The 27,282-nt window shown below is 35.3% G+C and overlaps 1 protein-coding gene across 2 annotated transcripts in view; it reads right to left on the bottom strand.

Annotated features, from left to right (window-relative positions):
- Positions 1-754: 754 nt before the first annotated feature.
- Positions 755-27,282, bottom strand: part of Poxm (Pox meso) — a 438,127-nt gene continuing 411,599 nt past the window's right edge. For both annotated transcript variants that reach the window (XM_069826611.1, XM_069826612.1), the window contains exon 2: positions 755-12,204. In XM_069826611.1, coding sequence (XP_069682712.1) covers positions 11,309-12,204 — 896 coding nt within the window. In that variant the 3' untranslated portion in view covers positions 755-11,308. The remainder of the gene's footprint in view (positions 12,205-27,282) is intronic.

The following is a 27,282-nucleotide window of genomic DNA, read 5'->3' as shown; positions in this document are numbered from 1 at the left end:
AACTGTTCTGCATGCATTTCATATTTTTTTAAATGGAAGTTTTTTTTATTCACCACTACTAATAACCCATTAAAAGTAGTTACTTTAGTCTTAGTCGGCTGCATCGGACTGAAAAGAAACGAAATAAAAGGCGAAAAATGCGCAATGATCTGAAAGAACAGCTCAATTTGACCACATTTTCTTATTATAACATTTTTAATTGTTCGTGGTAATGTATCTATTATGACAGACTATTCCAAGATAGGCTGGATAGCTAATGTGCAAAATAACCGAAAATTATGGTCAAAAATTTTGTTTCGATACCGCAAAAACAACATTTACAACGCACAATTCATCTGATAACTTAGTACCAAATTTATTCTAACCCATTTTGTACTGGTGAAGATGGCGCTAATGAATGTGTGTTCGATGTTGGATGTAGATGGCGCTGAACAGGGGCGGGGTTTCGATGTCTCCAAGACCACAGTTGAAAGGAAGTGTTGCTGCTGGAAGGAAGTGCTGGCTGTGATAGGAAGTGAATTTAAAGTGAAATGTCATCTATAACAACGGTCACAAATCGTGGTGTGGAATGCATTGTTAAGGACAATTTCAAATATACAAAACAACGTAAAATGTGTACGGGAAATATTTCGTGGAGATGCACGGAAAAGAAATGTACCGCAATTTTACAGACTAATGCAGAAGTTAGTGAAATAGTATGTATATATATATATATATATATATATATATATATATATATATATATATATATATATATATGAGACTTGCATGATCATGAAAATAAAAGCGCTAGAACTATTGAATCACATATGTTGCGGGAAAATTGTAAAAGATAAGCGTGTGAAGAAATTACTTTACAACCCAGTAAAATAATACGAATAATTCAGAGAATGGAGACAGTCAAACTTCGATTAGCATTGTAGGGTACAGAGCCCGGAGGGAATAGATGCTCATTTATCCTCGCAATGTAAATGAGGCATTAGAATAGTTAAACAGTTTAAATGTTTTAACAAATTGAGACGAAAGATTCTGTTTTGTAGACATTGAAAATAAGACAGTAATTTTTACTTGTGAACGAAATTTGCAGTTCCTATGTATTAATGCGCGTAATATATTAGCGGATGGAACATTCTACGTTTCACCAAAACACTTTCATCAGGTTTATATTATACACATATATTACAATGGGGTACGTCCAAGTTGCTTTTTGTTTACCGTTATCGAAAACTATATCAGCTTACGAATGTATGTGGAAACGTATTCGTGATTTGTGTAGTGATGATTTTAATCCCGAAACCATAGTTTTAGATTTTGAAGTTGCTATAATGCAGTAAAAAAAAAGTGTTTCCTAACATAACCATTAAAGGCTGCAGTTTTCATTCAGGCCCGACGTGGTATAGGAAGATACTCGACCTAGGATTTCGCTCTGAATATACCAATTCTAATTCGAAGTAGGAAAGTTCCTGAAATATATGTTTGGTTTAAAATATGTACCTCCATGCACAGTAGGGGATGCGTTTGAGCTGGATAGCATTGCTCCTAATCACAATCAGTTAACGAGATTCCTGGACTATGTAGGCCTACTTGAAAACTATGTAAGTGTAGATGCTAATTTATCTCCTAAATTGTGGGCCAGTGTACTAACAGATGAAATCAGAACAACAAATGGGGCGGAATCGTTCCATCGTCATTTGAAACGACAATTTTACAAATCTCATCCCTCTATCCATGAATTTACGGAAGTGTTAAAGCAACTGCAGAGTGAAACGTATCTTTCTTTCAACATAGAAACAGAAAAACAAACAGACGTGACCAAGATAATCATCGTGTTGCAACTGAACTATGGAGGAAATATCAAAGTGGTGAATTATCATTTATCATTATCATTACTGAAGTACGTTAAAAATTGCACTTCGGTTCCAGCCCATCGTACTGTAGACAAACGGCATACCGGAACAATCACTGGACAGTGTGCTTTAAATGTAAGTTGTTGTACATGTATTAATTTTATTTAAGGATCTATTAATTTGGGGGCTTGAAATATTTTGCGCATTTGCATTCCGTCGTTTTGCGGGAAAGAAAGTATGAAATTTAGCGGAATAGCAGTACCTATATGCGTAAAAGCAAGCCGCCGAACACAGCGCTTGAGAGCTAGGGCGCCCGGACGCTGCCCTGTGTCTACCCTGGGCGGACCGTTACTCCTCTCTCTCGCTGCGGTTGTGGTAATGTACGAATGCATGCGATCATCAACTCTTCTCCTGTGTTCGATGATATTCAGCAGGCATTGCTGGATTATGCGTTTCATCAGTCATTCATTCATCCATATGGTGTACTATCGTTTGTGCTCAATTGTTTTGAATAAGAATGAAGAGAAGTACATCGACAGTCGGTTCAGGATTTAACCCTTCTTAGCAGGGCTTGTATCTTGTCTAATCTGACAGCAACATTGTTCAATGTTTAATATCCCATATCAAAACGCACAACATTAAGCGTCACTTTGAAGTTAAACATTCTGATATCCACGCTCATATTATCGGCGAACAGAGGAAGGCATTAATATCGAAACTAAAAGTCGAAATGCAGTCTTCTTACGACGAAGTAAATGTCATTTCAAGTAATTAAGTACTCTAAGGACAATATAATTAAATTAATGGTTAGGTTATAGTAAGTTTATTTTGAACAGTTGTCAACAATGTATGGGAATTATTATAAAATCGTTTCTTAAACTGTTAAAGGATTTTCTGTCCGTTTAAATATGTATGTATTTTTTGTATATTGACAATGTCATTAAAAATTCATTTTTCTCTTTCTTTCGCAGCACATTGAACCAAGTTCCGGAAGAGCTGTCCATGCAAGCTATATTGTTGCCCTAAATATCGCCAAAAGTAGCTGGCCTTTTACGGTGCATAATTTCAACTTCAGAGATATTGTGTCCTTTCCTGGTGACGTTATTTCAGTCAATTAACCTCTTCCAAAAACAATCTGTCGCCGCGTGCAGGAACTTTGTGAACATATTTATGACGCCCTTTTCTGTAAATGTTGAGCAGGCTCCAGTCAAATTCCAAAGAGAATTGATAAGGCTTCAGTGTCACACAATTTTGAAAGATAGTTATTACAATATTCCAGGCGGCCTCGTTGCGTTTTATAACATTGAAGAAAAAGACTTTACGCTTATCCACGCATTGTCATACAAGTTAATTGCTATGTTTGGCTCTACATACCATTGCGAACACATATTCTCAGTCATGAACCTGAATAAGAGTAAAACTAAGTCATGTTTGTTCGATGTTGCGTTGGAAGCAGTGTTACGCATTCATGCTGCTCAAATAATTTTCCCTGATATAGCTAAGTTGGTGAAATCAAAGGAATGTCTTTGTCTTCCTAACTACAGAAAAAAGGACAATTTTATTGAGTTGTATTATTTTGTAATAGCCAATTGTTGTAATTCTTGAATTCTTTCTATGTGTCAAAATGTGCCATCCATATACCTCACTGGCTCATTCCACCCTTTGCACGCGTGCAACCCTCTCAGCGATCGGTATTTCTTCTCTTTCCCACTCACTCGCTGTCTCTCTCCGGGGCTCGGCACGGCGTCTCTACGAACACAGGACAGTCACGCCTCTAGAAACCCAAGGCAGCCACGCGGCATCACGGTGGCTGCCCACTTGGAATGGTCTGTATTAGGACATGCCAACGTCCGATCTTAATGAACTAGCGCATGTTAAATTAAATTCAGGAAATTCCTCGATTGAAGAAATCGAATAAGTTAGTCACCAACAAATGCATTCTTTCCTTTTTTACGAAAAGAATCACTGTACTTGCTTTAGACTCACTACAAGTGCGTAGGACTATTATAGAGGTTAGAATAAAATTTAACCTTGCATCACTCAGTTGCATGTTTAAACTATTTTCTTCTTCACTGAAGTTTTTTTTATATTAAAAACTGTAACACATGAAGTCATTCTGAACTTTCAGAAACATTTAAATAAATGTCTCATTCATAGTATTTACTCACGATCATAGAAAATTTGATAAGTAGAAGACAAGTTGATCGATTTTTTCCTTGGACTAGATATCATTTTCACATATTGTTGTAATATATGTGAAATTAAGTAATTACTAAACATATTTTATTTATTAATTTAAATTAATTTTCTAGCTGCTTATTGAAAGAAATAACATATTTCTAACCTGAAGTAAATTTTTGAGGTAACAATGTCCTAATTACATTATTTCATGCGAGTTTTTTTCGTTTTACTTTGGTCAGGTTTCATTAGTCTAGTACAGTATATACAAATCTTTCATTAAAGTAAATTGTAATTAAAACAACTGTCTTTACAATTCACAATTCCAGAGGAATATTGACGTAATTCCTGAATATAGGCCTAAATATTGTTACAAACGCATTTTCGATAGACATATGTATTTTGTGAATGTGCCAATTTCATCTCATAAACAGTGCTGAAGTTGGTTCAGGAACCAACCAGAGTTCACAAATGCAGCTATTAAATTTCGCTTAGTATGAACTGACTTTCTCTCGCGTTTCTGAATACAATGAACACTTACTAGTAGATGCTTTTAATAATAAAAAGAACAAGCTTACATGTGTTCGTAATACAGGGACATCATTTTATTTTTACTAACATTTTCAATATTAACCTGGATATACCTTTGGAATAACGATTGAGAACCGGTTGGCTACCCCCTTCCACGACCGGAGTTTGACGACACTAGTGTAAAATAGAATACAAATAACTTTACTAGATATAGGAGGGAAGAAAAGTAGCGCATCCATTTACGTAAACTAGGAAATGTTACGATTTTGGGTTTGATCATTTTCGTCGGGTTTTTATTTAATCAAAATACGGTACAGTATTAACAGCATTTATTATGCAATTTATACTATACTGTCTACAGCACATTAGCGTACAATATTTACAGTGCATTTAAATAATCAAAATATGGATATTTAAACAAATTGTTGAAAATGGTGGTCGTTCATTTCGATACAGGCTTCAAATCTTTTGTGCATATTATCAAAAACGCTTTCAAGCATATCTTCTGAAATTGAATGCATGGTTTCTTGAATGTAATTATTTAATTCTTCTATTGTTCTAGGATGTTTAGCAAACACAACTGTTTCACAGTAACCCCAAAGAAATAATGCAAAGCACTCAAATCAGGCGACATGGGGGAGCCATAATCTTACGCCTGTTGAAATAATTCTGTATCTACTCTATAACAGTGTACGTTACGTACTGTCAATTCAATCTTCTCTTCTGCCCGATTCGCAATGATAAATTTACTCAGATATGCTATCTACTGTCCGTCCAAGTGGTTATGTAGGAGGGTCTTAGAAATGGGAGAAATCACGTCAAAATTCCTTATTTAACGATGCCATTTTATTTAAATTATTTTAAATAGTTGTATAATATTAAGTATAAGTCCAATTTCTAACAGAAAATGTTTTCAGAGAAGAGCTAAGATAGCTCAGCCACTAGCCTTTACAGAGGGGCCAGCAGAAACGGGTGGGGGAAACCGGGATGCGACGTAACTAAACGGACGCACAGTACCTGTGCGAAAATATGATTCAATAGTGAATGAATGCCCTTTACTCACTGAAAAAGTGATCATATTTCTGAAACATACTATACTCACTCTGTACTGTTTATTTTGATCGTAAGACGACTTTGGCTGTATGTGGAAGTTTGCTACTAGAAGGAGTGGAAGTGAAGTACATTCAAAAACTCAGGTACAATAAAAATTGAAGTAAAAATAAAATGATGTCCCTGTACAAATTATATATTTATATTATGTGATTTGTGAAGTGATCCGAAGATCCTAAATACAGCTAAAGTGCGAATGTAGTGCGGTAGATATCTCAAAAACGGAATAGGGTCTACTTTATCACTTTTCGAAAATCCGATTGCTTTTTATTTTTAAGTGTGGTGTTTTTTCTTAAAATGGGGCGAGACTCACTGTGCAACTGTACTCCACTCAAATCTTTAGAGTGGACATATAGGCCTAGGCACTGTTAAAGTTGTGACGACGCAGTGGCACTAAACACTGGCAAGGTAACCTTTTAGAAATATAAAATCATCACAGGATTAGGTACTGTAAAGGAAGGTTAATACAAAAAATAGCTATCAATGGGGCTTACAGAGTGGAAGAAAGCTTCCAAGAAAAATTAAAACCTCCATTTGAGTAGCCTTTTTATCATACTGAGTTACTATTAAAGGAGAAAGGGAGATATTTTCCAAATAGTATTGTAACATATAGTTCGTACCGAATACTAATATATTTAAAGTGTGACAAGTTACCATATTGACTTTACTGCATCATAAGGTGTTATGCATCTGACTTGTCTTCTTTAAGAAAAGTTAGGAGTGAAATCTTCAACTTGTATAGTTTTTTTTACCTACGATCACCAAATTTTTAACAGATATTTAGTACTTGTTAGTACTCGTACCATGTCAGTTTTCAAATATGTAAACCAATTTGTTTTTAGTTATGATTTTTTCTCTATTCGCAATAAATATGTTCCTTGTGACACAAATATAAGTTATTTTAAAACAAAATTTGAAATGTAGTTTCCTCATATATAATATACAAACAAAAATTGGTCTGGATTTTATTATCTCTGACAATTTAAATTAATAGATAAATATATTTTTAAATTATATGTTTCACAAGTAAGTAAAAAATAATAATTTGGTGCTATTTTTTTTATTTTAAAAAAGTACACCGGTACCAAATTCCAAAATGCCTACATAAAAATCCAGACCAATTTCAAGTTTCTACATTTTGAGTAATCTAACAAAAATTTATTGCATCACAAGGAGCATTTTGTACTTGCAAACATCCTGAGGAAATAGTATGCGAGAACTGCAAGAAAGGAAGCGTGTAGCCTACTTGTCATTTAAATTCTGCACCTCAGGCATATACATATGGTCGAAAGGGCTTAAAATGGCGTAAAGTTAAAAACTATGTCTTTTATCGAAATAGTATGAATTGTAGTATTTTAAGCTGAACCAAAAATAAGAAAATTTCACTCCTTCCTACCCTTAACGACGAGCGGAATGGTTAGTAGTGTATAAATAGAATGAAACAGTTTACACTGTATTTCTAAACTATTATTTATCTCACAGTTGTACGAGCAACTTTGTTTTGCAGATAACTGTTTTTTACTCACACCTGTACAAATTCTCGAATGGGATTTCTACGTGATGTGAAAGATTCTCTTGTGAGTTAAACTATAAAAATATAAGACATTTTAGACATTATATGCCAAATTAAATGTTATAATTTTGTGTTGATAAAAAAGTTCTTGGACTTATATTACGAGTATTATAGGCCTACTTAAAGTCAAGACATAGAGTTAAAACGGTATTTTATGCAACATGTCACATCGGATGTACTGCACTTTGCTGCTTTCGGGAAATAGGAAAACAAACAATTATCTCCGAACGGCTGGAATTTCTTTTCATTCAGCCTAAACATTTTCTGAATGATCTATAGACAAAATATCCACTACAGCAGCGACATGCTATCAACTGACGAACGTATGATATGGCCAGTTTGTAACATTTTCTATTTAATCGTCGACGCTGTAATATCTTTGTCCAGCGTCTCAGTAAACCAATCGAGTGCGATATATGTAGATATGTTTCACATTGACAGTGATTTTAATTTTAAAACCAATTGATTTGCAGTACAATGTTATGGTGCCTATGGTCCACATCAATATTTCATGTCACTGTTACCTGTTGGTGCATAACAATTGAACATGCATCCAGAAGCGAGAGCTTTCATTCTCTTCGTGTAGGTACACTGTTTTAAGAATCTGAGCATGTACTCGAGATAAATCCGGAAGACTTTTACACTCAGTTCCTATTAACATGTTATTCCAGTGAGAAACACTTCGCCACTGTAGTACTATAACATTAAATCACTGTATAGACCCTAATACGTGCTCAAAGTTCGTAACACAGCAAAACAAAGTGCGAATTATTTCGACTGGTTTTAAAATTTCTATGAATAAAGGCACTAGATATTGAGAAAATAGGCACACTGTATTGTTTGAAGTGCACAAAAGACATAACAGCGATCCTGCAATATAATAAATAAGCCCAGATTCTCAGATTGTAAGTTCAAAAAGAAAGTGCAGGAAGAAAGATCACTCTCCTCTGAAATAGTTTGACACTCGACACTGTGCAGTGTTGTGAGAGATAGCAGTAAAGCGTTGTGCGGTACACTCACATTCTCTGTGATATCACAATAACTCGTGCGAAACACTTCAAGAACGATGGAAACATAGATATACATAGTCATCATCTAGCTTAGGTTCCTTAGCCTGAAGTCATCCATGGTCTGAAGTGGCCTACAAAATTTGCATACGCCATTCTTCAAACAATATCTGTTATATACAATAATCTGTCTGGAACATTGGCTTATATATTACTCTTAAAATTACATTGCTTTGTATTTGCAATAATAAATTTATATTTTTGTATATTTTGAGATCAGCAAGGCTTTATTTGCCTTCTTCGGTAAGTTTCGCTTTTAAATACTCCTCCAGTATTCTTGTTCAATTAGGCCATTATTCATCTGGACAAATATTCGGAATTTAAGATGTGCGTTTTCAAAACCGGACAATTCAAAGAACGTGGACTCATTATTTTCTCATTTCTGTACAAATTTGAAACAAATATATTAGACCCTATGAATTCATAGGCAACAAAGTGTACATTCAAAAAAGGTAAAGCCAATTCCAATACAGGCCAAATCAGCCCAGAGGATAGCGGGAGGGTAAGACTCCCAACTTAACAAACAATCGGCATTAATAACAGTAGGGATTTGAGTCTTTACCACCAAGTAAATGTTCTTGTTAGAAGTTGAGTAAACCTCAGGGCCATAGTTCGGCAGGAAGGATTAGCTAGATCAATGGAGAAAATCCATGACCTCATCAGGAATCGAACCCGCGACCTTCCTACTTTACAGCGTTACGCCTTGATCTCTACGTTATAGCTTGCCCCATGTATTCAGCAACGTAGCTACCTCAAAACTGGAAATGTGTGGATATGAAATTATCAACCTTAGGCCTACTTAATTTGTGAAGTAATGCGACAAACTCCCACATGTTGTGTAGCAAAATACAGTGAAAATGCTGGTGTCCTGACTGCATTAGTGCGTGTAACACCGACGATTGAGAGATTAGGCAGTTCAGGAATCACGCTATTTATTTACAAAATTTATTCTCACCGATACAGTGCAGATCAATAGCCAAACAACAAGATGTTGAACAAATGTTACTAGGGCTTTGACATTAGTTGATTAGTTAGCTCTTTCCAAGCACTAGTGTGAGATATGACAGTATGACGCATTCATAAGCAATTGGTGGAATAAAAAACATTTGACTATGGTACTGCAAGCCAATGATCGCATTCACGAATAATCCAAGCCTAATATCTGTTTGAAGAATAGCCTATCTGGTACAACATTATGTCGACATATTACGAGCTTTGATTTTAAAGGTTTGAACATAATTTGTCTACGCAGTTGCTTATTCTCTATCGTGTATAAATAGGCCTAGTCAAAAACATTTTTACTGGCTCGTGTACGTATGCTGTTGTTTATAAAGTTCGCTATTTTACATTTTCTAAACTGAATAAGTAATTCGTCTTACAGACCAAATAGGGTAAAGTTGCTTATTTACGTGAAACCCCTAATCCCGTGATACTTTTTAAAAATTGAATGTCAGTCAGAGCTTTGCCGTTCGACCATAGCGCCAGACATATTTCTCGAAAGAGTGCATTTTTCGCCTACTTTTGAGACATCGGTGAACTTCCTAGCAAGATATCCAATCCCATGACATTCAGTGAAAAAAAAAATGTATCACGGAATTAGGCAACTTTACTCTACATAGTTCATAGTACAGTCCAAACCTGTCCCTGATCAGAATATATTTCATGCTCCTAACTCAAACATCAATGTAGTCCCGACAAAGCTTTTTATTTTTCTGTTGCCCCTACCTATACCTTATTCACAGTGGACGTAAACCCAGCTGAGCAGTATGCGGTAAGCGCAGTTCACACTGTGATGTTTTTACTCTGTTACTTAACGGGTCTGTATCAACTACTACGTTATTTAGCGTTGCAATTCGAGTTGCCTTACACTTGGGGAAAAACGAAATCCGGTAAATCAGCGCCAAACGGCGTCCGGGCGCAACTCCAGATGAGCAGACGAGCGCGCCTACCGCTTGAGTTACGCCATGGTTACTGTGGTAGTGTTGTAATACAAATTTATCACAGAGTTATATTGTGCATGTATCCGAAATTTAAAAAATGAGGTCTACTTATTTTAATATCCATGCAATAATTTCGCTGCACATTAGTTTCAAAATATTAAGTAATGAGCTCTGCAACAGGAAAGTGATCAGTTACTTTCCACAGACTAGATTTGTCTTCAGTCACTCTGAACATTTACTCTATCAGAATTAATACAACAGCCCCTAGGAGTTTGTTGCTTTATTTCAGAATAGTTATCATCTGTGGTTTGAAACCTAATTGTAATGCAGTATAACTTGATTTACAGTCAACAGTCCAGCAATTCCCAAACAATATGATTAAATGCATGTAGGCTCCAAGACAGCAATTCAGTAATGAGTGACTAGAGCCCGGAATTTTAGGTGCTATAAGTTAATATTGTTTCTCGCTATAGTTTGTAAATATAAAACCCATGAGATGTCATTGAGTATCTTCCCTTCGGTACTGCTAAAGGTCTCTAATCCTCTTAACCATCACTTACAAACTAGCGCACGATTTACAAGATCATTGCCATGCCTCCACTTCTTTAAAATGCCATTCTTGTCATTCAGTATTTTCCCTTTGGTATCGTTAAAGGTCTTTAATATCTTAACCCCACTTACAAATTAGCGCACGGTTTACAAGATCCATTGCTCAGTCCTTCTGACTCTGTTGTCTATTATTACATATCGGACTCTTGTGAACTAAGCTTAAAACTCTCCTCACGGGCACCACTTCTATTCATCTACACCCAGTGTCATTCTTAACTTTTAGCATCTAAAATTCCGGGCTCTTGGACATGCTGTACATTGGATGTCAGAGTGGGGCTTGGCAGTCTGGGAACAGCAGCACGGTAGCGAATCTTACTGATGAAAGCAAAACTTGCGGTACTCGGCTATAGCTAAGATGGTAACCATACATGAGTGAACAAGACTCGTCCTTAGTCTGACAGCACCCAACTCAAGACACAACTCGACGGACGCTGTTTGCACTCCCGCTTCCGGCTATAAAGTGGTAGCCTGCGTGGGCAGACCGTGGTGGCCGTTCATGACGGCGAGGGCGGCAGGGTTGTGCGACGCCGGGTTGCAGCTCTGCAAGTACATGTGGTAGTAGTTGTAGTTCTGCGCCGCGGCGGCTGCGGTCGCGGGGTCCGGCGTCACCGGCATCTGCCCCGCCGTGGACGCCACCGTGGGGTGCTGGGCCGCCGGGCGGAAGCCCGCAGCTGCAGCCGCGGCCGCCGCGTGGTGGTGGGCGTTTGCCAGGATATCCGACACGGAGTGCGAGCTGGGCCAGCAGTGCGCGGGGGGGCCCCGCGGGGGCGCCATGCAGTGTGGGCCCGGCGGCGACGGCGGAGATCCCACGCCCGGCAGCTTGGAGGCCACCGCAGCGACTCCCTGGTGCGGCACGGCGCCCGCCGCTGTCGGGTACGGGTACGTCGGGTAGATGGAGTTGTAGAGGTGCGGGTGGTGCGCCGCCCCCGAGTGGTGGTGCACGAGCGCCCCGATCTTGTTGCGCAGGATGCGGCTGATGGAGCTCACCGACGGCACGTTGTACTTGTCGCACACGCCGTCCGACAGCAGCCGGTCGCGGATCTCCCAGGCGAAGATGCCGGGATCCTTCTGCTTCAACTCCTTGATGTACGCCACCACCTTGGGCGTGGTGACGCGCGGCTTGCTGCCGCCGATCGCTCCCGGCAGGATGGAGCCCGTCTCGTGGTAGCGCGCCAGGATCTTGGACACGCAGCCGTGCGACACGCGCAGTTGCCGCGAAATGTCACACGGCCTAATGCCCAACTGCGCCAGTTCCACGATGCGCATACGAACGGCGTTCGGGAGAGGCCGCCCGTTCACGAACACGCCTCCCAGCTGATTCACCTCTCCGTACTGTTGGCACTGAGCATCTGCGAAACAGAAATCGCAAACATTAGCGTTCGTCTTCAAGTGCCTGTTACGCATTTCCCTCTGTGCCCCTGCTGACCATTAAGTTTGTAGTAGGTCTAATGTGTGTGAATGTTAGTGGCACGTTTATACTAGGAGTGTGTAATCTGTTGCTTTTGCAGAAACTAGGATTGGGACCTCAACGTATAGTGAGAAAATCATTGCATGTGTCATCTTCGGTACATTCATTTTTGCAACAAACTATTTTAAACTTTTTCCCCATTTAACCTTGTTGGGATTGTTACATGGATTTCTCTCTCTTTCTTTCTTTCTTATTCTTATCAAGATTTCTGTTCCGAGGCTGAAAACTGGTCGCTCTACCTCCGGTGGGAGTTCTATGTCTCTACGTCCTAAAGGTTTATAAAATAATGCCTGCTATGGAAATCTTCAGGGTAATATTCGAAGAACATGGTCTTTCCATTTTTATTGATACTGTTGTATCTCGTCTAAACACGTGATTTTTTTAACATTAAATTGTAGTTTTCATAAATTGCCTGCAAATTGTCACATAGGCTATGGCCTAAAAGTTACTGGCAATTGTGTCTTCAGTTAAGCTTATATTACATTTAAGTAGAAAAGGGAAAATGTGAATTTGGCAATTCATTAAAATGTATAGGAGAGAGAGAAACTATGTAAGAAAAGGTAGTAATTAGATTTTATAATCTGAACATAGTCAAAGAATTTCGAAAGAGATAATTTACCTATACTACAAGTACTAGCAGTCCTACGAGAGGATGAAAGAGGTTGACAGAAGAATGGACTCTGAATGATTATGTCTGAAATATGTGAACACTAATTGAGATTCGATATCAAAATTATCCTTAAGAAAATTAAACCGAATAAGCAATATGGTGTTATTTAAAAATCAGCATAAATTTGGAATCACTGAAACATGGTTACAAATGATCTTCACATAAAATAAAAATATTATCTCATTCACAAGACGTGAGACTTATTCATTACAAAGTGCGTCATATAAACCAACTATGATCGTCATTTTGTTCTATAGTCATTTAGTTATCAGTCAAGTAGTCCATTACGAAATGTCCATCATCATTAATGTTCAGTGTAAAAATGTCCCCAGTCATCAAATGTTCATTAAAAATATGTGCACAGTCATTAAATGGCCATTATCTTAAATGTCTATATATACTATTAGGCCTACAATTAATGTCCAGTTTGAAAAAAATGTCCACATTCATTAAAATGTCCATTATAAAAATTACCAGGAATTACATATACGGTATCATGAATGTGTACAACAATATTTACTAAATATAAAGTTATAACTTAACAATGAAATCTGCAGTGCTTGGGAAAAGTGACATAAGTCAGTTTCCAAAAACCTTTTTCGATAATGTATTGACAACTTACACTGGTTTATGTCGATTTGATTTTTTTCTGTATGAATTATTGTAATGGGAGAAATAACTATGTATTTTTTTCCAAGCGAGCAGATGTTCCATAAGTTGTCAATAGGCCTAAATTATCAAAAAAGGTTTGTAGAAACTGACTTATGTCACTTTTCCCGAGCACTGCAGAAATGTAAGCTAAATTTACAATTTCCTATAATAATTAATTCTAGTTTCTAATATTCTACTGCACTGGAGTCAGCATGTACCTTCATATGATATGAAAATGCCCGCAGATAATGTTTCACAATATTGTTGTCTTTTTATTGATTGTATTAATGTACAATCCCTTCAGTTCATCATTGATGTGTAATATAGTCCTACTTCTTGTTTAAGGAGTGCCTTATGTCCATGTGACCATAATTTGGATAATGGTCTCATTCTGTTCTCCTGTTATATTTTCTATAAATCTCCAAATACCGACATGATGTCCAGAAACAATTTTTTTAAATTTAGAGTGGAAATCTTGTACTACACTATTGGTTCTATGACCACCTTTCAATGTTATTTCATAGTAATTTCATAAAAGGTGGGAAAAAGAATGTTGAATAATCGATCCGTATATATATATATATATATATATATATATATATATATAGGATATTTTTATTTTTGGACATTTCTAAATGGACATTTTGACTAGTGGACATTTCTGCGTATTGGACATTTTGACTAGTGACCTTATTTGATTGGGCCTTTTAGTCGTGGAAATTTTTGTAGTGGACTTCCTGTATATTGGACACTATGTTGTGCATGAATTGACTTGGAATTGCTATCAATAGTTTCTGGAATTAAACATTTTGAAAGGCCCTCGTCCCAAATTATTTATAGTCAGTCCTAAATTTTTTAGAGCGTTGTCATATTCACTATTGCGATCATAACAATATACCACAGACACAAAACTGTTGTCTTGAGAATAATTAAAAAATAATGATGGAATAACCACAAAAGAATTAATTCAATAGTTTCTTTTCAGCTCTGTACACGAAAGGTATTTTTATACCTTCGAAAAGTAAAATACGTTTAAGCTATGTGACATTTATAAATTTTACGGTTTTAGTACCGGATTTATTAATTATTTTTTCGGTAGTTAAGTAGCTATTTGTTTTCGGTAATCGATTCTAAAATTATTTATATTTACAAAATTCGGCATTTAATACGATTACTGAAAGGCATTAGTGATTTATAATAATAATAATAATAATAATAATAATATAGATAATAGTCTAATAATAATAGTAATAATAATAATAATAATAATAATAATAATAATAATAATAATAATAATAATAATAATAATATAGATAATAATAGAGGAAAGTGCCCTAAACCGGACTCCTCCCCCTAAAGTGGACCCCCGGTCTCCTGGCTCTGCATTCTCCTGAACTCTGGCATAACTAAGTGTAAATAGTAGTTTAGGCTTCTACCACTCTGTTGCGGAGCACACACGTCGCCAGCTTCACGTGTTGCTTATCAGTCCGCAATTACGTGTTTTGACAGTGGAAAAAGTTTTTACACTGCGCTACATTTTTTGTTTTTTTCTCCTAGATATTGGCAGTTAAGCCATTTGATCTATATATATATATATATATATATATATATATATATATATCCTTAAATGGTAAGGTTTAAGGTTATTGCTTGTCATTAAACCGTTTAATTTAGATGTTTGGTTGAACATCTTTTGAGTTAACAAAATGTTGGCTATAGTCGCGTAAACCTGAACCCCTTCAGTTGCCTAAACTGGACCCCTTATTTTTTCATGTTTAAAGTCTACATGTATTTGTACATACTCTTATTCTATTGGAATTCTGTTCCAAATTTCAAGAGAATAATGGGGAATGAAGGAACAATCTTTACAGCGTACCATTCAGGGTGGATCCTAATGAACTCCTTCACTCAGTGGTTTCGACACTTCATCGAGTTTGCCAATCCTACAAATGAAAAACCTGTGCTGTTGCTCTTGAATGGCCACTTTAGCCACACGCAGAATATTGATCTGATCAACTTGGCAAAAACAAATCATGTTACAATTGTGTCGCTGCCAGCTCACTCTTCACACAAACTACAATCTTTGGACAAAACTTTCATGGTTCCCCTGATAGTTCACTAAAGCAAGGAAATCAGGCAGTGGTTAAGGCAAATGAACGTGCTGTCAGTGCTTTTGATGCAATGGACCTGTTTGGCAAAGCCTATATTAGATGATAGATTTAAAGCGACCCTTGAACAAGAAGCTGTTTTCAGATGCCGAATACATTGAAGTTGCAAACAAAGAACTACATTTCTCTTTCTATGAATCTGTGTTAAAGAAACGAACAGCAGAAAATCAGAGCTTTCCAGAGAACGGAGAAGAATGTGATGTGAAGGAACCACAAGTTATTGTAGAGTTTGGCCCAAATCAACGATCAACATCTTCCTCTGTCATCAGCTACACTTGAGGGTCCTCAGGGTTCCACAACTTCTAAGACAAGCCCGTTTGACATCACTCCCATTCCAAAATTAAAAAAAGAGGTTCTCGAATAGGGGGCGAAAGATCTGCAGTTCTACGGTCATCACATCTACGTCTTATGAAGCCCAATTGGTGGAAGCAAAGAAAGTTAAAGAAGCAATGGAAGCTGAACAAGCACGGAATCGTGCTCAAGGACGCAAAAGCAATCACAGCCAGGGACATGGTCAGAAGTACAGCCTTCAAGAAAAGGGAAAGGGCTCGTGAGAAATCGTCTAAATTTTGTGAAGAATGTGAGAATCAAGCACTGAAGATGAAAACAACGTGACCTCTAGAATATCTGAATTGGATCTCTTCTCGAAAGTTTTCTCATCCAAAGATAATGCTTGGTATGTGTGTTTTGTGACAGAAAATTTTCGGAGGATTCTAAAGGGGAACTTTGGGTCATTTGCGTTATGTGCTGGGACTGAAATGGACAGGAACATCTGCGATTTTTGTCGCTAAACGATTTAATTCTGTTATACGTCTTGTGTATCTTTTTTGAATACATCCTATATCTCTTTTTAAAAACTAAAACCTGTAATTGTAATATTATACTTATACTTTGAAACTAGATTATGTTTTCTCTTATTTAATACCTTTTTCCAAATTTGTTTAGTATTGTTTTGATTATTTTTACAAGGGGTCCGATTTCGGCAACTATTTTTCAAATCGCCAAAGTGTAAGGTTATTGAAAATAATTTTTTTCATACCAATTTTTAATTATATATTCTAAAAGTAAAATGTAAATGGTTCATGACATTGCAAAGTAAATATTACATGCTTTTAAAACATAATTTTTTACTGTTTTATATATTTTTTAAATCAAAAACAAAATGGGAGTCCGGTTTTGGGCACTTTCCTCTAGTAGTCTAATAATAATAATAATAATAATAATAATAATAATAATATTAATAATAATAATGATAATAATAATAGTAATAATAATAGTAATAATGTGATAGTTGTCACCAGCGCAAATGGTCTGTTACGATTCCCATAAGAACAGATAAATATTCAACTGAATTCTGCCTCACTGTCACCGTCTTGGTATTCAATTGAATGCGAGTATAACGAACTAGTGAAAACTGTGAACGTCCTGCATTGCGGTTCGTCTGCCCTGTTTAGATTTATTCTGTTCCTTCCTGCAGTGGTGAAATTTTTGGGAGGAGTTTGACGACTTCTTCCGAATGAAATGTGTAAACTCCACTTTACACTCCTTACACAAATTCGCTACAGAGTGTCAATGTCAATATTATATTCGTATTTTGTATTGAGTAACATTAAATCATGTCAGTGAAAAATAAGCTTAATGCATTTTATATAGACCTATTATAATATGCAACTTAATACCCGTTTAAAATCCATTTTCATTTCGTTGTGGCTTGATTTCATTATCATTTTATTGTCTAAAGTTTCCTCCAAACAGTAACTTTCGTATTTCAACTGTTATTATTTTATTATCTCAAACTTTCTTCCTTTTATAACTTAATATCATTAATTTTAGACTACTGTACAACTGAAATTCTTAGGCTTGATAGCCATATAGATTATTTTTATAAATACTGCAACGAATTCATAAATCACTGAAATCTCTTGCTCAATAGTACGTAACTTCACTCAATTCCGTCCATGTTCTAAAGTGTTTCCAGCTAACTTTTTAAGTTTCGAATTCCTAAGCTGCCTTAATTAAAGTAATTTTATTCCAAAATTACAGTATGAATTAGTCCAAATCATAAATAAATAAATAAATAAATAAATAAATAAATAAGCACGTAAGTAAGTAAATAAGTAAATAAATAAATATATAAGTAAATAAATAAATAAATAAATAAATAAATAAATAAGTGGGTAAAGTTGCCTTTTGCCGTGATACCCTTAATCTCATGATACTTTTTTTAAACTGAATGTCAGTCAAAGCTTTGCCGTTTGTCCATCGTGTCAGACATCTTTCTCGAAAGAGTGCATCTTTCAGCCACTTTTGAGACATCGGTAAACTTTCAAGCAAGATATTCAATCCCGTGAAAGTCAGTGAAAAAAAAAAACGTATCACGGAATTAGGGGTATCACGGCATTAGGTAACTTTACCCTAAATAAGTAAATAGATGAATAGATAGTTTTAATGACAAAGATTCGAAGTGACTTCATCCCTGAACACACAGACAGAGATGTAAGTTACTTGTCGTTTCTGTGGTCTTGTAACGCCTCTGAACAAGTATAATAAAATTAATTTTGTTTCAGTTTGCAACCATGTTCATTTACCGGTAGGCCTACAATAAATTCTCTGTCCGTAGACAACATTAAGGTATATGGATAATGCGAAAACTAAGAGTAAGTCAGAAAATGAAAAGATTTGAGAATATTGCGTTGTATTGTATTGTATTGTATTGTATTTATTAACATTCCATGGTATTCATACATGCTTACAGCTAGAATATGGAACAAGTCAAAAAACTTAATACTATTATAAAATCTTAATTTATAGTCACAGTCTAGATGAAATATATACAGACGAGATTTACAATATAGTCTACTAGTACAACACATAGTTTTAGTATCAATTTCATGAAGTGTTATTGAATGTCATGAATTCACCTACAGGATAGAAGGCGTGAGAAATTAGGTACTTCTTTAATTTGGCCCTAAATAATTTTATGTTTTGAGTTTCATTTTTTATATCGATAGGGAGGCTATTAAAAATTTTACTGCCATATAACGCACTCCTTTTTGATAGCACGATAGACTTGCCGATGGAGTATGAAAGTCATTTTTTGACGTGTATTTATGCTATGAACTGTTGAATTAGTTACAAAGTTTTCACGATTACATACGAGGAAGACTATTAATGAAAAGATATACTGACAAGCCATGGGCATTATTTGTAGTTTTTTGAAAATAGTCCTACACGATTCCCTAGATTTGGCACCTACTATTATTCTAATTACTCTTTTTTGTAATAGAAATATATTGTTACTATCTGTGGAATTTCCCCAGAATATTATTCCAAAACTTATTACCGAGTGGAAGTATGCAAAGTATATTGTTTTTAAGGTATTGATATTTACTATCTTTTGCATAGATCTAATAGCAAAACAAGCTGAATTTAGTTTGGGGGTGATTTCTTTAATATTATTTTTCCAATTTAACACATTATCGATTTTTAAGCCAAGAAATTTGGTTGTTGTTGTTTATAATAGGGATCTATTGTTAATTATTGCGCTAGAAATTTGCGACGTTGAATTTGGACAGGATTTAAATTGAATTATGATAGTTTTGTTACAATTTAATACTAATTTATTGACTGAGAACCAGTGACATATTTTTAAGAGAATTTCCTCTGTTGAAGATTGGAATGTATTGGAGTTATTGGCTGTAATTACTATACTTGTGTCATCTGCAAATAATATGGGATGACCTACATCTTTTATAAGGGGCGCAAGATCATTTATAAACACTAGAAAAAGTAGGGGACCTAATATTGATCCTTGAGGAATTCCATTATTAATAGTTCCCTATGTCGATGTAGATTTCATAGTTGTATTGATTTCAACTTTCTGTTTCCTATCTATGAGATATGAGTGAAACCATTGGTGTGCAACACCTTTAATTCCATAATAATCTAATTTATCTAGCAGCATTTTATGATTTATACAGTCAAATGCTTTGGATAAATCACAGAAAATCCCTCCAACTTGTAATTTTTTATTTACTGCCTCCAGAATTTTGTCAGTTAAACTAAATGTTGCATTTTCTGTGCCTTTATTTTTCCTAAATCCAAATTGTTCTGGGACTAAAATGTTGTATCTTTCTAGATGATGATATAATCTTTTATACATTACTTTTTCAGAGATTTTGGAGAAGACTGGTAGAAGTGATATGGGTCTGTAATTTTCTGGAGATGTTGTTTCTCCCTTTTTGAAGATAGGAATAACCACTGAATATTTTAGTCTCTCGGGAAATATACCATTGAACATTGAATAGTTACATAAATAACTTAATGGCCCAGCTATAATATGTGAACTCGCTTTTAATATTTTGCTTGTTATTTCATCATACCCTGAGGAGTTTTTTGACTTTAGATTTTTAATAATTGCAATTATTTCTTGTTTGTTTGTTGGAAATATTTGAATATTTGGGAATTTTGTCGGAAAATATTGTGTTAAAGAATCTAAACTGTTAGTTATATTATCTTGGGGGATGTTGAGGTTATCTGTTATTGTAAGAAAATATTTGTTAAATATGTTTGCAATTTCATTTGGGTCTGACGTTTTTGTATTGTTAGATATAAGGGTATAGTTTGTTACTTTACTTTTTGATCGTCCACTTTCTTTTTTAATTATGTTCCAAGTTTTTTTTTATTTTATTATCAGAGTTTTGTATTGTTGTATTATAGTGTAATTCTTTAGCTTTTTGAATTACTTTGTGTAATATTTTTGAATAATTTTTATAGTGTTGTTTTAAGTTTGTATCATTACTATTTCTGCTCTGTATGTATAATGATCTCTTGGTTTTGCATGAGATTGTAATCCATCTATTGTTACATATTGTTTCATTTTTATACTTTACAGGAAAACTGGATTCAAAAATATTTAGAAATATATTCGACATATAAAGATTAACAAAAACAAATTCACAGCAAATCATTAACACACAACTGAATTTCAGAACACACACATTATTTGACTCCACACTACACAACACAAACTAGTCAACTAGGTATTTATGAACTTAGTTCAAATTAACACGTGAAAGTAATTACCACATATTGCATTCCTAAGATTGGAGGATGCTGCGTTTGTAGTGAAAGACTTCTCCTTGGTCAGAAAAGCGTTGAATAAAATGACGTTATGTTTTTTTTAAGTATATACTAGATATTTCACGGATCTTATCCTCAGTATAGTGGTTGACTTGTCTGATTATGAATCAAGAGATCCTATTCGATTTCCAACTACAGACCTATCAAAGACTAATTTCAAAGGTGTTGAGTCTGAAACGGAGTCCACTCTGCCTCGAGATCGCAGAATTGGGGATCCAACAAAATTGATGATGGTGAATGCAAAGCTAGCTTTCGGGTAAAGCTCCCTGTAAACCACACTTGAATAATTTCAAGGGAAAAATTATTGTTCCGGGGCCGAGTATCGATCCTGGGACTTTTAGACTGACCGCGCCAACGCTCTACCTACTGAGCTACTCAAAAACTTCATCCAACACCGTCTCAATGTTTCCCTCGAAATTATTCAGATAAGCGCGGACTCACCGTGCAGCAACTCTACTCAGTGCAGTATCGCGCAGGTGGCCAGCTCGACCCTGGCTGTTGCTCCAGTTCCTCCAATAATGATGCTTGTATTATTGCTGAAAAACTCTCGTATACTTCTATATGTACGAGTAATAACGCCTTATTCATAGCCTTCAATCATTGAAAAACAAAAGGAGTTTTAGGATATTTATGAAAAAATGTCTAAAGAAACTCTTGAGTGATATACAGTAGAACTTCTATTATCCATGGTAATGAAGGGTGAACTGAACGGTTAATCGAAAAAATCGGATAATCCATACCATAAAATATTTTCGTAAATTAAGTCGATAATATTTGCACTTTTTATATTCCCTTCATGATCTATTGTTTAACACGCTAGGTAGTGAATCAGTATTTCTCTCATTTAAGTCTGGTTGTCAACGACGGGTTTTTAAGGGGCAAGAAAATTCCTTGTAATGGATGTCAGTGGAAAGATAGGAATGGTAGAGGTCTCGTGTTGTAGATTTACGTATTTTTTATTTTATTAAATCTCGCACAATTGTAACATCAATCTCGTATTCTAATGCGAGATGAGACACAGCTTCTCTTTCCTCAAACAACTAAATTATTTGCACTTTTTTCGGTATTTAGCACAACACGTTTTCTTTTGTCACTCATGGAATATATTTTATATACAGTAGAAGTTGTACAGTACGGCGACTCGAACAGTAGACCATACTGTGTGTCAAGGCTTGTAATAACACTCTCTAGAAAAAATACGTACTGGTGTGTTTCTGTAGGTGTAACGCTACAAAGCCGAAAGGTCGCGGTTTCGATTCCCGTGGGAGTCAAGGATTTTTCTATTGGTCTAATCCTTCCGGCTGCACTATGGCCCTGGGGTCTACTCAGCCTCTAATAGAAATGAGTACCAGAAACATTTCCTTGGGGGTAAAGGCGGCGGGAACATAGGGGTGACATCCCTACTGTCATTATATGCCAATTGTCTGTAAAGGTGGAAGCCTTAACCTCCCGCCACCGACCCTCTGAACCGACCTGGCCTGTCATAGAGTTGCCTTTACCCTTTACCTTTATATGTTCATGGAATATTTATACATATTATATCTTAAAATGGAATTTTCATATTAACTACTTATGTCTTAAATTACGTAAAACTCTATACAAATTTGTTCAACTGCGTCGCTTTATGCCAGTAAAACTATTGAGAACAATATTTTTAGCCCTAGTTCAGTCTGTAATACAGTATGTAATTATAGAATGGGGTGCATTCGCCCATTAATATTACTACATAAAAGAATTATTAAAATATGTTTAAGAAGAAAACTTGATCATCCAACTCATCTCATACACAAAGAATTTAATGTTTTGAGTATCAAGCAAATTTATATGTATACTATTTTGAATCACTATCATAAACATCAAGCTAAATTTATATCATCCAATCATGGCCACAACACAAGACGATTCAATATTTCGCTCCCCATCATTAAACCAAAATGTAAGACAAACAGGTCTAAGGCACAGTTCTAATTACGATCCAAGATTATAATATAATGATTATATAAATAAGAATCCTAAACTAAAATCATTAAACAATACATTATTCAAAAAAGAAGTACTTGAACTATTTTTAAAATTATAATCATGTAAATTCTTATCCTTTATTTTTTTTTGTCACTTCAACAATGTTGTATTCTTAACTTAGTATGTTTATGTATAGGCTATGGTACCGTTTGTTTTTTTTGTTTTGTTTTTTCTTATTCTTTTTAAACTTTATGTATAATTACGGTTAACAGTTTAATCACAGTTGTGATGATGGTGATGATGATGATGATGATGATGATGATTATTATTATTATTATTATTATTATTATTATTATTATTATTATTATTATATTTATTATTTTTTTCTTCTATCCAGTTTTCATTATTGGTCACACCCTTGCTTTTTTGGGTGTGATCCAGTTGCATTGTATTTTATACAATAATTTGCAATATGTAGGTTATTTGACTATGAGATTGGTAATCAATTTCGAATTTGGAGAATATTCACATATGAGTATTACAACCAGTGTTAGCGATAGGATATGATTTGAATTCTGTACTAGTAACCAGTGGATAGCCGGGGCTAGCTTAGTACGCTCGTAGCGCGTGCTGCGAAATGTCTATGAATAGCACCCTTTGTTACTGTATGTAATTTTTGTTTGCAATAAAAAATCTTTGTTATTGTTAAAAAAATATATCAACCTGAAGATGACCAACAATAATTGGTCGAAAATGTTAGTGAATTAAATTACCTTATGAATAATAAAGTGATGGGTTGTTAAACTTTATTACAATTGATATGTTTGATGACGAAAAGAATATTATATTAAATCATAAGCATCCACATAACTTATCTGAAAATAAAAATTACTTAAAATTTCTCTGTGAACGTCTTAGGTAATCCATTTTTGATCGATCCGTGCTCATATATTCAGTTTTCCTATAATTAACCTTGAGTCCCCATTATGAATACTCTTTTTATAATTTTCTGCCCATATAATTAACTTCACCAACTTCTGAAATAACTAAAACCTGGTGATCAGCAAAGAGTAGATTACGTATGTATATATAGATTATCTCAATTTCAAACCCATTTGTTCACATTTCTTGGACCACTCACTTAATACACCATCAATAGCAACGTTGGTGAGAACGTACACCTTACAGAGTAACCGCTTTGTATTTATTCGTATCAATTAATCTGATAAGATCTGATATTATTCCTAATTTGTATTTATTATTAAGTATATCATCTTCATAAAATGACGTATTGTTGGTCTGTCAGCATTCACTGTTCCCAACGCTTGCTGTAATAGTTTTCTCGGCTCACTTCCATATCATGCTTTCTCTAAATCATAAAATACGAAACTCACATCCTGTTACTGCATATTCCATTTTTCTAAAATTTGGCTTAATTTTTATTACACTTACTAAAATATTAAATTTGCTGTTATAAAAACTTGCATGTGATTTATTTAAAAGTACTGTGTGTGTATTTTAAATATTTATATTTAAATGTGTACTACTCGCTCTGTCCCATAATAATTGTCCGGTACGCTTTTATTTCTTGTCCCATAATAATTGTCCGATATCCATAATTTTACACTGGCGTTTACATAGGAGCAAAATGAAACACATGAATGAGTAATACAACTGTATTACTCCAGAATCAGTACAAAATTGTCACTCAATTAGCGAAAGAAAAAAATTATTAATCCGGGATCTGTATAAATTGGCCAATCATTGAGCCAAAAAAAGAACATGAATACTACTTGCACAACTTTATGACTCCAGGATCAGTACAAATTGGCTAGTCATTGAGCGGAAAATAAATACTCCTAGGATTGCAACTTTATTAACTGCAGGAGTAGTATAAATTGACCAAGAAGTGAAAGAAAGAAAAACATTCTCCTACTAGTAAAGACGAAAAAACTGTCTGTTAGACCGGGAAGGTTGTCATTCCAACAGTTTGCCTAGAACCACAGACCTATTGCTGCAGTGCTACTGTAGCCTCGTCGTAGATGTTCCGAGGACACTCCAAGCGAGATGGCAGGATGTTGAGGTGGTCCAGGTGCCCCTTTTGCATATGGGGAATCTTGTTGTTGTTCCCGTCATTGACTTTCATTATTTCAATGAGATGGGACTGCAAAGTGAGGAAGACGTTGTTGAACTTGTCGCGTGTCAGCTGAGAGAAAGCTGTTCCAATGGCGGCGATCAACTCATCAATAGTTTGTAGAGCTGACTGATGCTGGAGAGACTGAATTACCTGGAAGTAACCCAGATTTAAAATATTCATATCCAGACTGTTTGGCGGTTGGCACACGAGTTCCAAAGTGATTCCACTGGTTGCTGCAGCGTCCATCCAGTGCGGTCATTGGGAGCGATATGCGGACGCGCATTGTCCTGCTGAATTGACACCTGAATTCTCCCTGTGCGCGGTCCAGGAGGCCATTTTGCATTTATTGCTGGGATTAATTTGGTGATGAGCATGGATCCACTTTCCAAAGATTGCCGCCCCCGTTGCCAAATGCAGCGTGCTGTTCTTTTACTGATATGAAATTTCTCGGCCGCACCTGTTACGGCGCCTTTCTTCACTACGTCAGCCCTAGTGTTTTTCAACAAAAACTCCTATACTGCCTGCCGTTCACTGTCTGTAAGGTTCTTGTTACCACTGTCACTCACTACCGCCAGTTGTGTTCCCAGGATGTCCATGTCTGTTCAAACGTACGTACGTACTCACTGCAGGACTATGCTCTACTAACGATTTCCAGCTTGCTTTGCTACACTGGTTTGTATATAGTGCCATACCGGTGAGTTGATAACCAATATCCACTTTCGGTAATCTTCTGGGTGGTGTGTGTTGCTTGTCTCGATAAGATCACGTTATTGCTCTGCATAACCTTGTGCACTGATCTACTGCGCTTCTCCTCATGCGTGCGCTTCTCGTTTGCCCCGTCGTCTGTAATTACTGTAACACCATTTCGGCGTACCGCACAATTATTATGGGACAGAGGGAGTAAGAATTTTATGAGAATTTTGCAGTAACACGAGACAGTTAAAAGTAGCGGGAATTTCTGGTCGAGCGAAGAGAATGCCGCATTGTGAGATAAACAGAAATGAAAATATTAGGCTAAGTTAATTTTGTAAATTAAATGTTCTATGTTTATGTTGTGTTAATATGAATTATAAACTTTCGTAATAGTTTTAATTGAATTGAGATGATAATATATTATAGTACATGATTGGTTTACGTGGAAAATAAGTTGTAGGATTAAAATAATAATCTGTAAGGCTGACTTTCTTACAGCCTGTTTCGATTTTGCTCGGTTTATCTTTTTTTATCTTCATGTACGTAGCTATTTTTGTTTCCTTATATTCAATGAGATAATATTTAAGTTCTGCTGTTCTCTATTCTGCTTATGTAATCGATTAATTTTTATTGCCATCCCTATATTTTGTTTCGTAAAATATAGGCCTACATTTCAAGTTGTATTATTTATTTTGTAGAATTAGTCATTTGTCGGAATAATTTTAATTCTAATGTAGACCCTACTTATTCATCTATGGTCGGCTACTTTGAGTATCCAAGTTCCGGCACTGAACAAAAAGCTGAAATAGCTACGTTTTTACACAGTTTCGTAATAAAATGTTTCCGACTTTTGTTTTAGGATGAGAATAAAGAAATCAACTCACTTAGCTACTTGCGATGCAAAGCATTCGCATTCAGTAGAAAGATTTCTTGTTTTCAAAATCATACTGCTTATTACAAATTTGCAAATTCAATCAAGGCTTTTAATTTCTCAAATGTCAAACTGCTAAAAGGTTAGGTACATCTTACAGCAGTAAAAGTTTTGAAAATATTCAACTTTTTTTCTCCATTACTGTATCTTGTTCAATCATGAAAATTGGTATGTCCTTCTGCTATATGAGAAAATATTTTTACGATTGAAAAGATGATTTATATATATATATATATATATATATATTTTTTTTTCAAAATTCAAAATGTCAGTCCACTGTGTAGTGATGAAGCGTTTCCCTCATAACTCAAAAACTAGTTTAACTTGTTCATGTTCTCTCTTTCTTTTATTTTATTGCTAAACTCATGTTTACAATATCATGCTCTTTCAACTACATTCCTTAATAAATAATATATTTTTTTTATTTTGTGTAATAGAAAATACTGATATTTGACCATTTTTTTAAATAAATTTATTTTTTATCAGACAATCTATCAAAGATAGGGAAGTGATCTCGCGTCATTTTGTACATATGGCATTCATAAATACACAAAAAAAAAAAAAATTCCATCACAGAATGTTGGATATTTTTTGAGTTATGTGGG

The sequence above is a fragment of the Periplaneta americana genome, chromosome 5 (assembly GCF_040183065.1).
Source record: "Periplaneta americana isolate PAMFEO1 chromosome 5, P.americana_PAMFEO1_priV1, whole genome shotgun sequence".
In the NCBI taxonomy this organism is placed as follows: Eukaryota; Metazoa; Arthropoda; class Insecta; order Blattodea; family Blattidae; genus Periplaneta; species Periplaneta americana.
Note: the sequence above shows the minus strand (reverse complement) of the source record. Positions and strands in the feature narration are given on the sequence as shown.